Source organism: Calypte anna, unplaced genomic scaffold (genome assembly GCF_003957555.1).
Source record: "Calypte anna isolate BGI_N300 unplaced genomic scaffold, bCalAnn1_v1.p scaffold_90_arrow_ctg1, whole genome shotgun sequence".
NCBI lineage: Eukaryota > Metazoa > Chordata > Aves > Apodiformes > Trochilidae > Calypte > Calypte anna.
In genome coordinates this window covers 1-12,782 of record NW_022045538.1, presented here as the reverse complement: position 1 = coordinate 12,782, position 12,782 = coordinate 1, and the positions used below count along the sequence as shown (strand labels likewise).

At 47.6% G+C, this 12,782-nt stretch overlaps 1 protein-coding gene, 1 pseudogene and 6 gene segments (V, D, J or C); all 8 read left to right on the top strand.

The window, feature by feature from the left end:
• The first annotated feature begins 771 nt into the window (after nt 1-771).
• On the top strand, nt 772-1,284 carry LOC115600395. The segment is given in 1 exon segment: nt 772-1,284. A coding segment is annotated over 1 exon segment (501 nt).
• Nucleotides 1,285-2,120: 836 nt separating this feature from the next.
• LOC115600394 lies at nt 2,121-2,630 on the top strand. The segment is given in 1 exon segment: nt 2,121-2,630. A coding segment is annotated over 1 exon segment (498 nt).
• Nucleotides 2,631-3,794: 1,164 nt separating this feature from the next.
• On the top strand, nt 3,795-4,304 carry LOC115600393. The segment is given in 1 exon segment: nt 3,795-4,304. A coding segment is annotated over 1 exon segment (498 nt).
• Nucleotides 4,305-5,133: 829 nt separating this feature from the next.
• LOC115600392 lies at nt 5,134-5,643 on the top strand. The segment is given in 1 exon segment: nt 5,134-5,643. A coding segment is annotated over 1 exon segment (498 nt).
• A 1,163-nt stretch (nt 5,644-6,806) lies between these two features.
• LOC115600391 lies at nt 6,807-7,319 on the top strand. The segment is given in 1 exon segment: nt 6,807-7,319. A coding segment is annotated over 1 exon segment (501 nt).
• A 675-nt stretch (nt 7,320-7,994) lies between these two features.
• On the top strand, nt 7,995-10,432 carry LOC115600390. The gene is made up of 3 exons (XM_030468918.1): nt 7,995-8,408; nt 9,343-9,773; nt 10,353-10,432. Exons 1-3 carry the CDS (start codon nt 7,999-8,001, stop codon nt 10,430-10,432), a joined length of 921 nt encoding a protein of 306 aa, XP_030324778.1. The 5' UTR covers nt 7,995-7,998.
• Nucleotides 10,433-10,526: 94 nt separating this feature from the next.
• LOC115600389 lies at nt 10,527-11,026 on the top strand. The segment is given in 1 exon segment: nt 10,527-11,026. A coding segment is annotated over 1 exon segment (498 nt).
• A 767-nt stretch (nt 11,027-11,793) lies between these two features.
• LOC115600402 lies at nt 11,794-12,207 on the top strand (annotated as a pseudogene).
• The last annotated feature ends 575 nt before the right edge of the window (nt 12,208-12,782 follow it).

The following is a 12,782-nucleotide window of genomic DNA, read 5'->3' as shown; positions in this document are numbered from 1 at the left end:
CCCCCGACCCCTTAATTAAACCGAATTGTTTAATTCCTTTTAATTGCAGCCAATTAATGAGCCCTTGGCGGCTCGTTAGCGCCCTCATCGGTGACGTCATCAGCTTGGTTTTTGGGGCAGAATGCCCGGAAATGGAGGGTGCTGCCCGCCCCTCCCCCACAGCCCATTTTGGGGGAGAAAAATGGGATTTTGAGGGAAAAAAACTCCAGTTTGAGGCAAAATCTTCATTTTAAGAGGCAAAGTGTGAGAATTGGGGGAAAAAAAGGAAATTTTGAGGAAAAATGTCCAGTTTTTGATAAAAAATATTGAGGTTATGAGGTAAAGTGGGGGAATTGAGGTAAAAAACGACATTTTGAGGAAAAACACCCAGTTTTTGAGGTAAAACATTTATGTTATGAGGTAAAGTGGGGGAATTGAGGCAAAAAATGCAATTTTGAGGCAAAATGTTCGGTTTTTGAGGTAAAATATTTAAATTATGAGGTAAAGTGTGAGAACTGAGGCAAAAAAACTAAAATTTTGAGGCAAAATGTCCAGTTTTGAGGCAAAACATTGAGGTTATGAGGTAAAGTGTGAGAACTGAGGCAAAAAACGCCATTTTCAGGCAAAATCGGAGCACCTGAAGCCCAACCCCAAGATCCTGAGGCCAAACTTGAAATCTGGAGCATTCTGGGGAAAACTTGAAAACTTGGAGGCCTGGCAGAACCCAACCCAACCGCCGAGGCTTCGGTGCCGCCGCCACCGCCGCCGCTCAACCTTCTCCTCCCTCTTCTCTCCGCAGGCAAGATGGCGGCCGTGGAGCTGGCGGAGTCCGGCGGCGGCCTCAGCGCCCCCGGGGGGTCCTTGAGTCTCCTCTGCAAGGCCTCGGGCTTCACCTTCGGTGACTACGACATGATGTGGGTGCGGCAACGCCCCGGGAAGGGCCTGGAGTTCGTTGCGAGCATCAACTGGAATGGCGGCTACATCTACTACGCGCCGTCGGTCCGGGACCGCTTCACCATCTCCAGGGACAACGCCCAGAGCACGTTGAGGCTGCAGATGAACAACCTCAAGGCCGAGGACACCGCCACCTACTACTGCGCCAAAGCTGGTGATGGTTATGCTGGTGGTGCTGGTTATGGTGGCACCAGGCCCGGCCCCGGCGCGACCTCCAGCAGCGCCAAATTCCCGGTTTCGAGGCCGCGTTCGGAAAATGGAAGGTTCGGAATGGCAAAAGTTTGGGTTTTCCGGCAACGCCTCGAAATGGCAAATTGTGCCTCAGTTCCCACACTTTGCCTCATGACCTAAAGGTTTTGCCTCAAAACTGGGACATTTTGCCTCAAAATTTCAGTTTTTCCCTCAATTCTCACACATTCCCTCATAACCTCAATATTTTACCTCAAAAACTGGATATTTTACCTCAAAATTTCGTTTTTTTGCCTCAGTTCTCACACGTTCCCTCATGACCTAAATATTTTACCTCAAAAACTGGATATTTTACCTCAAAATTTCGTTTTTTTGCCTCAGTTCTCACACTTTGCCTCATAACCTCAATATTTTACCTCAAAAACTGGATATTTTACCTCAAAATTTCATTTTTAGCCTCAATTCTCACACTTTGCCTCATAACCTAAATATTTTACCTCAAAAACTGGGGATTTTGGCTCAGAATTATGGTTTTTGACTCAATTCTCACACTTTTCCTTTTAACGTAAAGATTTTACCTCAAAAACTTGGATTTCCTCTCAAAATCTCAAGTTTTGGACATTTTGAGGGGAAAATTGAAGGTTTTGACAAAAAAGTCAAGATTTTGAGGTGAAATGTGAAGGTTTTTATTCAAAACGTTTAGGTTATGAAGCAAAATGTTAGAACTGTGGCAAAATGTCCACATTTTGAGGCAAAATGTCCGGTTTTGAGGCAAAATATTGAGGTTATGAGGTAAAGTGTGAGAACTGAGGCAAAAAATGCCATTTTCAGGCAAAATCGGAGCACCTGAAGCCCAACCCCAAGATCCTGAGGCCAAACTTGAAATCTGGAGCATTCTGGGGAAAACTTGAAAACTTGGAGGCCTGGCAGAACCCAACCCAACCGCCGAGGCTTCGGTGCCGCCGCCGCCGCCGCTCAACCTTCTCCTCCCTCTTCTCTCCGCAGGCAAGATGGCGGCCGTGGAGCTGGCGGAGTCCGGCGGCGGCCTCAGCGCCCCCGGGGGGTCCTTGAGTCTCCTCTGCAAGGCCTCGGGCTTCAACTTCGGCAGCTACGGCATGATGTGGGTGCGTCAAGGCCCCGGGAAGGGCCTTGAGTGGGTTGCGGGCATCTACAGCAATGGCGGCACCAGGTACGCGCCGTCGGTCCGGGACCGCTTCACCATCTCCAGGGACAACGCCCAGAGCACGTTGAGGCTGCAGATGAACAACCTCAAGGCCGAGGACACCGCCACCTACTACTGCGCCAAAGCTGGTGGTGGTTATGCTGGTGGTGCTGGTTATGGTGGCACCAGGCCCGGCCCCGGCGCGACCTCCAGCAGCACCAAATTCCCGGTTTCGAGGCCGCGTTCGGAAAATGGAAGGTTCGGAATGGCAAAAGTTTGGGTTTTCCGGCAACGCCTCGAAATGGCAAATTGTGCCTCAGTTCCCACACTTTGCCTCATGACCTAAAGGTTTTGTGTCCAAAACTGGGACATTTTGCCTCAAAATTTCGTTTTTTTCCTCAATTCTCACACTTTGCCTCATAACCTCAATATTTTACCTCAAAACCTGGATATTTTACCTCAAAATTTCGTTTTTTGCCTCAGTTCCCACACTTTGCCTCATAACCTAAATATTTTACCTCAAAAACTGGATATTTTACCTCAAAATTTCGTTTTTTGCCTCAGTTCTCACACTTTGCCTCATGACCTAAAGGTTTTGTGTCCAAAACTGGGACATTTTGCCTCAAAATTTCGTTTTTTTCCTCAATTCTCACACTTTGCCTCATAACCTCAATATTTTACCTCAAAACCTGGATATTTTACCTCAAAATTTCGTTTTTTGCCTCAGTTCCCACACTTTGCCTCATGACCGAAATATTTTACCTCAAAAACTGGATATTTTACCTCAAAATTTCGTTTTTTGCCTCAGTTCTCACACTTTGCCTCATAACCTAAATATTTTGCCTCAAAAACTGGATATTTTACCTCAAAATTTCGTTTTTTGCCTCAGTTCTCACACTTTGCCTCATGACCTAAATATTTTACCTCAAAAACTGGATATTTTACCTCAAAATTTCGTTTTCTGCCTCAATTCTCACACTTTGCCTCATAACCTAAATATTTTACCTCAAAAACTCGGATGTTTTGGCTCAGAATTATGGTTTTTGACTCAATTCTCACACTTTTCCTTTTAACGTAAAGATTTTACCTCAGAAACTTGGATTTCCTCTCAAAATCTCAAGTTTTGAACATTTTGGGGGGAAATTTGAAGGTTTTGACAAAAAAGTCAAGATTTTGAGGTGAAATGTCAAGGTTTTTAAGCTAAACATTGAGGTTATGAGGTAAAGTGTGAGAACTGAGGCAAAATGTTCACATTTTGAGGCAAAATGTCCAGTTTTGAGGCAAAATATTGAGGTTATGAGGTAAAGCGTGAGAACTGAGGCAAAAAACGCCATTTTCAGGCAAAATCGGAGCACCTGAAGCCCAACCCCAAGATCCTGAGGCCAAACTTGAAATCTGGAGCATTCTGGGGAAAACTTGAAAACTTGGAGGCCTGGCAGAACCCAACCCAACCGCCGAGGCTTCGGTGCCGCCGCCACCGCCGCCGCTCAACCTTCTCCTCCCTCTTCTCTCCGCAGGCAAGATGGCGGCCGTGGAGCTGGCGGAGTCCGGCGGCGGCCTCAGCGCCCCCGGGGGGTCCTTGAGTCTCCTCTGCAAGGCCTCGGGCTTCAACTTCGGCAGCTACGGCATGATGTGGGTGCGCCAAGGCCCCGGGAAGGGCCTTGAGTGGGTTGCGGGCATCTACAGCAATGGCAGCACCAGGTACGCGCCGTCGGTCCGGGACCGCTTCACCATCTCCAGGGACAACGCCCAGAGCACGTTGAGGCTGCAGATGAACAACCTCAAGGCCGAGGACACCGCCACCTACTACTGCGCCAAAGCTGGTGATGGTTATGCTGGTGGTGCTGGTTATGGTGGCACCAGGCCCGGCCCCGGCGCGACCTCCAGCAGCGCCAAATTCCCGGTTTCGAGGCCGCGTTCGGAAAATGGAAGGTTCGGAATGGCAAAAGTTTGGGTTTTCCGGCAACGCCTCAAAATGGCAAATTGTGCCTCAGTTCCCACACTTTGCCTCATGACCTAAAGGTTTTGCCTCAAAACTGGGACATTTTGCCTCAAAATTTTGTTTTTTTTCCTCAGTTCTCACACGTTCCCTCATAACCTCAATATTTTACCTCAAAAACTGGATATTTTACCTCAAAATTTCGTTTTTTTCCTCAATTCTCACACTTTGCCTCATAACCTAAATATTTTACCTCAAAAACTGGATATTTTACCTCAAAATTTCGTTTTTTTCCTCAATTCTCACACTTTGCCTCATAACCTAAATATTTTACCTCAAAAACTGGATATTTTACCTCAAAATTTAGTTTTCTGCCTCAATTCTCACACTTTGCCTCGTAACCTAAATATTTTACCTCAAAAACTCGGTGTTTTGGCTCAGAATTATGGTTTTTGACTCAATTCTCACACTTTTCCTTTTAACGTAAAGATTTTACCTCAGAAACTTGGATTTCCTCTCAAAATCTCAACTTTTGGACATTTTGAGGGGAAAATTGAAGGTTTTGACAAAAAAGTCAGGATTTTGAGGTTAAATGTCAAGGTTTTTATTCAAAACGTTTAGGTTATGAAGCAAAATGTTAGAACTGTGGCAAAATGTCCACATTTTGAGGCAAAATGTCCGGTTTTGAGGCAAAATATTGAGGTTATGAGGTAAAGTGTGAGAACTGAGGCAAAAAACGCCATTTTCAGGCAAAATCGGAGCACCTGAAGCCCAACCCCAAGATCCTGAGGCCAAACTTGAAATCTGGAGCATTCTGGGGAAAACTTGAAAACTTGGAGGCCTGGCAGAAGCCAACCCAACCGCCGAGGCTTCGGTGCCGCCGCCGCTCAACCTTCTCCTCCCTCTTCTCTCCGCAGGCAAGATGGCGGCCGTGGAGCTGGCGGAGTCCGGCGGCGGCCTCAGCGCCCCCGGGGGGTCCTTGAGTCTCCTCTGCAAGGCCTCGGGCTTCAACTTCGGCAGCTACGGCATGATGTGGGCGCGGCAACGCCCCGGGAAGGGCCTGGAGTACGTCGCGGGCATCAACAGCAATGGCGGCACCTACTACGCGCCGTCGCTCCGGGACCGCTTCACCATCTCCAGGGACAACGCCCAGAGCACGGTGAGGCTGCAGATGAACAACCTCAAGGCCGAGGACACCGCCACCTACTACTGCGCCAAAGCTGGTGATGGTTATGCTGGTGGTGCTGGTTATGGTGGCACCAGGCCCGGCCCCGTCGTGACCTCCAGCAGCGCCAAATTCCCGGTTTCGAGGCCGCGTTCGGAAAATGGAAGGTTCGGAATGGCAAAAGTTTGGGTTTTCCGGCAACGCCTCGAAATGGCAAATTGTGCCTCAGTTCCCACACTTTGCCTCATGACCTAAAGGTTTTGCCTCAAAACTGGAACATTTTGCCTCAAAATTTCGTTTTTTTTCCTCAGTTCTCACACGTTCCCTCATAACCTCAATATTTTACCTCAAAAACTGGATATTTTACCTCAAAATTTCGTTTTTTTCCTCAATTCTCACACTTTGCCTCATGACCTAAATATTTTACCTCAAAAACTGGATATTTTACCTCAAAATTTCGTTTTTTTCCTCAATTCTCACACGTTCCCTCATGACCTAAATATTTTACCTCAAAAACTGGATATTTTACCTCAAAATTTCGTTTTTTTGCCTTAGTTCTCACACTTTGCCTCATAACCTAAATATTTTACCTCAAAAACTGGATATTTTACCTCAAAATTTCGTTTTTTTCCTCAATTCTCACACTTTGCCTCATAACCTAAATATTTTACCTCAAAAACTGGATATTTTACCTCAAAATTTCGTTTTTAGCCTCAATTCTCACACTTTGCCTCATAACCTAAATATTTTACCTCAAAAACTGGGGATTTTGGCTCAGAATTATGGTTTTTGGCTCAATTCTCACACTTTTCCTTTTAACGTAAAGATTTTGCCTCAGAAACTTGGATTTCCTCTCAAAATCTCAACTTTTGGACATTTTGAGGGGAAAAGTCAAGGTTTTGACAAAAAAGTCAAGATTCTGAGGTGAAATGTCAAGGTTTTTAGGCAAAACATTTAGGTTATGAAGCAAAATGTTAGAACTGTGGCAAAATGTCCACATTTTGAGGCAAAATGTCCGGTTTTGAGGCAAAATATTGAGGTTATGAGGTAAAGCGTGAGAACTGAGGCAAAAAATGAAATTTTGAGGCAAAATGTTCAGTTTTTGAGGTAAAACATTTAAATTCTGAGGTAAAGTGTGAGAAATGAGGCAAAAAAATGATATTTTGAGGTGAAATGTCCAGTTTTGAGGCAAAATATTGAGGTTATGAGGTAAAGCGTGAGAACTGAGGCAAAAAACACCATTTTCAGGCAAAATCGGAGCACCTGAAGCCCAACCCCAAGATCCTGAGGCCAAACTTGAAATCTGGAGCATTCTGGGGAAAACTTGAAAACTTGGAGGCCTGGCAGAACCCAACCCAACCGCCGAGGCTTCGGTGCCGCCGCCACCGCCGCCGCTCAACCTTCTCCTCCCTCTTCTCTCCGCAGGCAAGATGGCGGCCGTGGAGTTGGCGGAGTCCGGCGGCGGCCTCAGCGCCCCCGGGGGGTCCTTGAGTCTCCTCTGCAAGGCCTCGGGCTTCACCTTTGGTGACTACGACATGATGTGGGTGCGGCAACGCCCCGGGAAGGGCCTGGAGTTCGTCGCGAGCATCAACTGGAATGGCGGCTACATCTACTACGCGCCGTCGGTCCGGGACCGCTTCACCATCTCCAGGGACAACGCCCAGAGCACGTTGAGGCTGCAGATGAACAACCTCAAGGCCGAGGACACCGCCACCTACTACTGCGCCAAAGCTGGTGGTGGTTATGCTGGTGGTGCTGGTTATGGTGGCACCAGGCCCGGCCCCGGCGCGACCTCCAGCAGCACCAAATTCCCGGTTTCGAGGCCGCGTTCGGAAAATGGAAGGTTCGGAATGGCAAAAGTTTGGGTTTTCCGGCAACGCCTCGAAATGGCAAATTGTGCCTCAGTTCCCACACTTTGCCTCATGACCTAAAGGTTTTGCCTCAAAACTGGGACATTTTGCCTCAAAATTTCATTTTTTCCCTCAATTCTCACGCGTTCCCTCATAACCTCAATATTTTACCTCAAAAACTGGATATTTTACCTCAAAATTTCGTTTTTTGCCTCAATTCTCACACTTTGCCTCATAACGTCAATATTTCACCTCAAAAACTCCGTGTTTTGGCTCAGAATTATGTTTTTTGAATCAATTCTCACACTTTTCCTTTTAACGTAAAGATTTTACCTCAAAAACTTTGATTTCCTCTCAAAATCTCAACTTTTGGACATTTTGAGGAGAAAATTGAAGGTTTTGACAAAAAAGTCAAGATTTTGAGGTGAAATGTCAAGGTTTTTAAGCTAAACATTTAGGTTATGAAGCAAAATGTTAGAACTGAGGCAAAATGTTCACATTTTGAGGCAAAATGTCCAGTTTTGAGGCAAAATATTGAGGTTATGAGGTAAAGTGTGAGAACTGAGGCAAAAAACGCCATTTTCAGGCAAAATCCGAGCACCTGAAGCCCAACCCCAAGATCCTGAGGCCAAACTTGAAATCTGGAGCATTCTGGGGAAAACTTGGAGGCCTGGCAGAACCCAACCCAACCGCCGAGGCTTCGGTGCCGCCGCTGCCGCCGCCGCTCAACCTTCTCCTCCCTCTTCTCTCCGCAGGCAAGATGGCGGCCGTGGAGCTGGCGGAGTCCGGCGGCGGCCTCAGCGCCCCCGGGGGGTCCTTGAGTCTCCTCTGCAAGGCCTCGGGCTTCAACTTCGGTGACTACGGCATGATGTGGGCGCGGCAACGCCCCGGGAAGGGCCTGGAGTTCGTCGCGAGCATCAACAGTGGTGGCACCACCAGGTACGCGCCGTCGGTCCGGGACCGCTTCACCATCTCCAGGGACAACGCCCAGAGCACGTTGAGGCTGCAGATGAACAACCTCAAGGCCGAGGACACCGCCACCTACTACTGCGCCAAAAGTGGTGGTGGTTATGCTGGTGATGCTGGTAATGGAGGCACCAGGCCCGGCCCCGTCGCGACCTCCAGCAGCGCCAAATTCCCGGTTTCGAGGCCGCGTTCGGAAAATGGAAGGTTCGGAATGGCAAAAGTTTGGGTTTTCCGGCAACGCCTCGAAATGGCAAATTGTGCCTCAGTTCCCACACTTTGCCTCATGACCTAAAGGTTTTGCCTCAAAACTGGGACATTTTACCTCAAAATTTCGTTTTTTGCCTCAATTCTCACACTTTGCCTCATGACCTAAATATTTTACCTCAAAAACTGGATATTTTACCTCAAAATTTCGTTTTTTTGCCTCAGTTCTCACACTTTGCCTCATGACCTAAATATTTTACCTCAAAAACTGGATATTTTACCTCAAAATTTAGTTTTTTCCCTAAGTTCCCACACTTTGCCTCATAACCTAAATATTTTACCTCAAAAACTGGATATTTTACCTCAAAATTTCGTTTTCTGCCTCAATTCTCACACTTTGCCTCATAACCTAAATATTTTACCTCAAAAACTCGGATGTTTTGGCTCAGAATTATGGTTTTTGACTCAATTCTCACACTTTTCCTTTTAACGTAAAGATTTTACCTCAGAAACTTGGATTTCCTCTCAAAATCTCAAGTTTTGAACATTTTGGGGGGAAATTTGAAGGTTTTGACAAAAAAGTCAAGATTTTGAGGTGAAATGTCAAGGTTTTTAAGCTAAACATTGAGGTTATGAGGTAAAGTGTGAGAACTGAGGCAAAATGTCCACATTTTGAGGCAAAATGTCCAGTTTTGAGGCAAAACATTGAGGTTATGAGGTAAAGCGTGAGAACTGAGGCAAAAAACGCCATTTTCAGGCAAAATCGGAGCACCTGAAGCCCAACCCCAAGATCCTGAGGCCAAACTTGAAATCTGGAGCATTCTGGGGAAAACTTGAAAACTTGGAGGCCTGGCAGAACCCAACCCAACCGCCGAGGCTTCGGTGCCGCCGCCGCCGCCGCCGCTCAACCTTCTCCTCCCTCTTCTCTCCGCAGGCAAGATGGCGGCCGTGGAGCTGGCGGAGTCCGGCGGCGGCCTCAGCGCCCCCGGGGGGTCCTTGAGTCTCCTCTGCAAGGCCTCGGGCTTCACCTTCGGCAGCTACGGCATGATGTGGGCGCGGCAACGCCCCGGGAAGGGCCTGGAGTACGTCGCGGGCATCAACAGCTATGGCAGCACCTACGACGCGCCGTCGGTCCGGGGCCGCTTCACCATCTCCAGGGACAACGCCCAGAGCACGGTGAGGCTACAGATGAACAACCTCAAGGCCGAGGACACCGCCACCTACTACTGCGCCAAAAGTGGTGGTGGTTATGCTGGTGGTGCTGGTTATGGTGGCACCAGGCCCGGCCCCGGCGCGACCTCCAGCAGCGCCAAATTCCCGGTTTCGAGGCCGCGTTCGGAAAATGGAAGGTTCAGAATGGCAAAAGTTTGGGTTTCCCGGCAACGCCTCGAAATGGCAAATTGTGCCTCAGTTCCCCCACTTTGCCTCATGACCTAAAGGTTTTGTGTCCAAAACTGGGACATTTTGCCTCAAAATTTCATTTTTTTTCCTCATTTCTCACACTTTGCCTCATAACCTAAATATTTTACCTCAAAAACTGGATATTTTACCTCAAAATTTCGTTTTCTGCCTCAATTCTCACACTTTGCCTCGTAACCTAAATATTTTACCTCAAAAACTCGGTGTTTTGGCTCAGAATTATGGTTTTTGGCTCAATTCTCACACTTTTCCTTTTAACTTAAATATTTTACCTCAAAAACTTGGATTTCCTCTCAAAATCTCAAGTTTTGGACATTTTGAGGGGAAAATCCAAGGTTTTGACAAAAAAGTCAAGATTTTGAGGTGAAATGTCAAGGTTTTTAGGCAAAACGTTTAGGTTATGAAGCAAAATGTTAGAACTGTGGCAAAATGTCCACATTTTGAGGCAAAATGTCCGGTTTTGAGGCAAAATATTGAGGTTATGAGGTAAAGCGTGAGAACTGAGGCAAAAAACGCCATTTTCAGGCAAAATCGGAGCACCTGAAGCCCAACCCCAAGATCCTGAGGCCAAACTTGAAATCTGGAGCATTCTGGGGAAAACTTGAAAACTTGGAGGCCTGGCAGAACCCAACCCAACCGCCGAGGCTTCGGTGCCGCCGCCACCGCTCAACCTTCTCCTCCCTCTTCTCTCCGCAGGCAAGATGGCGGCCGTGGAGCTGGCGGAGTCCGGCGGCGGCCTCAGCGCCCCCGGGGGGTCCTTGAGTCTCCTCTGCAAGGCCTCGGGCTTCAACTTCGGCAGCTACGGCATGATGTGGGCGCGGCAACGCCCCGGGAAGGGCCTGGAGTACGTCGCGGGCATCAACAGCTATGGCAGCACCTACGACGCGCCGTCGGTCCGGGACCGCTTCACCATCTCCAGGGACAACGCCCAGAGCACGATGATGCTGCAGATGAACAACCTCAAGGCCGAGGACACCGCCACCTACTACTGCGCCAAAGCTGGTGATGGTTATGCTGGTGGTGCTGGTTATGGTGGCACCAGGCCCGGCCCCGTCGTGACCTCCAGCAGCGCCAAATTCCCGGTTTCGAGGCTGCGTTCGGAAAATGGAAGGTTCGGAATGGCAAAAGTTTGGGTTTTCCGGCAACGCCTCGAAATGGCAAATTGTGCCTCAGTTCCCACACTTTGCCTCATGACCTAAAGGTTTTGCCTCAAAACTGGGACATTTTGCCTCAAAATTTCATTTTTTCCCCTCAATTCTCACACGTTCCCTCATAACCTCAATATTTTACCTCAAAAACTGGATATTTTACCTCAAAATTTCGTTTTCTGCCTCAATTCTCACACTTTGCCTCATAACCTCAATATTTTACCTCAAAAACTGGATATTTTACCTCAAAATTTCGTTTTCTGCCTCAATTCTCACACTTTGCCTCGTAACCTCAATATTTTACCTCAAAAACTCGGTGTTTTGGCTCAGAATTATGGTTTTTGGCTCAATTCTCACACTTTTCCTTTTAACGTAAAGATTTTACCTCAAAAACTTGGATTTCCTCTCAAAATCTCAACTTTTGGACATTTTGAGGGGAAAATTCAAGGTTTTGACAAAAAAGTCAAGATTTTGAGGTGAAATGTCAAGGTTTTTAAGCTAAACATTGAGGTTATGAGGTAAAGTGTGAGAACTGAGGCAAAATGTCCACATTTTGAGGCAAAATGTCCAGTTTTGAGACAAAACATTGAGGTTATGAGGTAAAGCGTGAGAACTGAGGCAAAAAACGCCATTTTCAGGCAAAATCGGAGCACCTGAAGCCCAACCCCAAGATCCTGAGGCCAAACTTGAAATCTGGAGCATTCTGGGGAAAACTTGAAAACTTGGAGGCCTGGCAGAAACCCAACCCAACCGCCGAGGCTTCGGTGCCGCCGCCACCGCGCTCAACCTTCCTCCTCCCTCTTCTCTCCGCAGGCAAGATGGCGGCCGTGGAGCTGGCGGAGTCCGGCGGCGGCCTCAGCGCCCCCGGGGGGGTCCTTGAGTCTCCTCTGCAAGGCCTCGGGCTTCAACTTCGGTGACTACGACATGATGTGGGCGCGGCAACGCCCCGGGAAGGGCCTGGAGTTCATCGCGAGCATCAACTGGAATGGCGGCTACATCTACTACGCGCCGTCGGTCCGGGACCGCTTCACCATCTCCAGGGACAACGCCCAGAGCACGGTGAGGCTGCAGATGAACAACCTCAAGGCCGAGGACACCGCCACCTACTACTGCGCCAAAAGTGGTGGTGGTTATGCTGGTGGTGCTGGTTATGGTGGCACCAGGCCCGGCCCCGGCGCGACCTCCAGCAGCGCCAAATTCCCCGGTTTCGAGGCCGCGTTCGAAAATGGAAGGTTCGGAATGGCAAAAGTTTGGGTTTTTCCCGGCAACGCCTCGAAATGGCAAATTGTGCCTCAGTTCCCACACTTTGCCTCATGACCTAAAGGTTTTGCCTCAAAACTGGGACATTTTGCCTCAAAATTTCATTTTTTCCCTCAGTTCTCACACGTTCCCTCATAACCTCAATATTTTACCTCAAAAACTGGATATTTTACCTCAAAATTTCGTTTTTTGCCTCAGTTCTCACACTTTGCCTCATAACCTAAATATTTTACCTCAAAAACTGGATATTTTACCTCAAAATTTAGTTTTTTGCCTCAGTTCTCACACTTTGCCTCATGACTGAAATATTTTACCTCAAAAACTCGGTGTTTTGGCTCAGAATTATGGTTTTTGACTCAATTCTCACACTTTTCCTTTTAACGTAAAGATTTTACCTCAGAAACTTGGATTTCCTCTCAAAATCTCAAGTTTTGGACATTTTGAGGGGAAAATTGAAGGTTTTGACAAAAAGTCAAGATTTTGAGGTGAAATGTGAAGGTTTTAGCAAAACGTTTAGGTTATGAAGCAAATGTTAAGAACTGAGGCA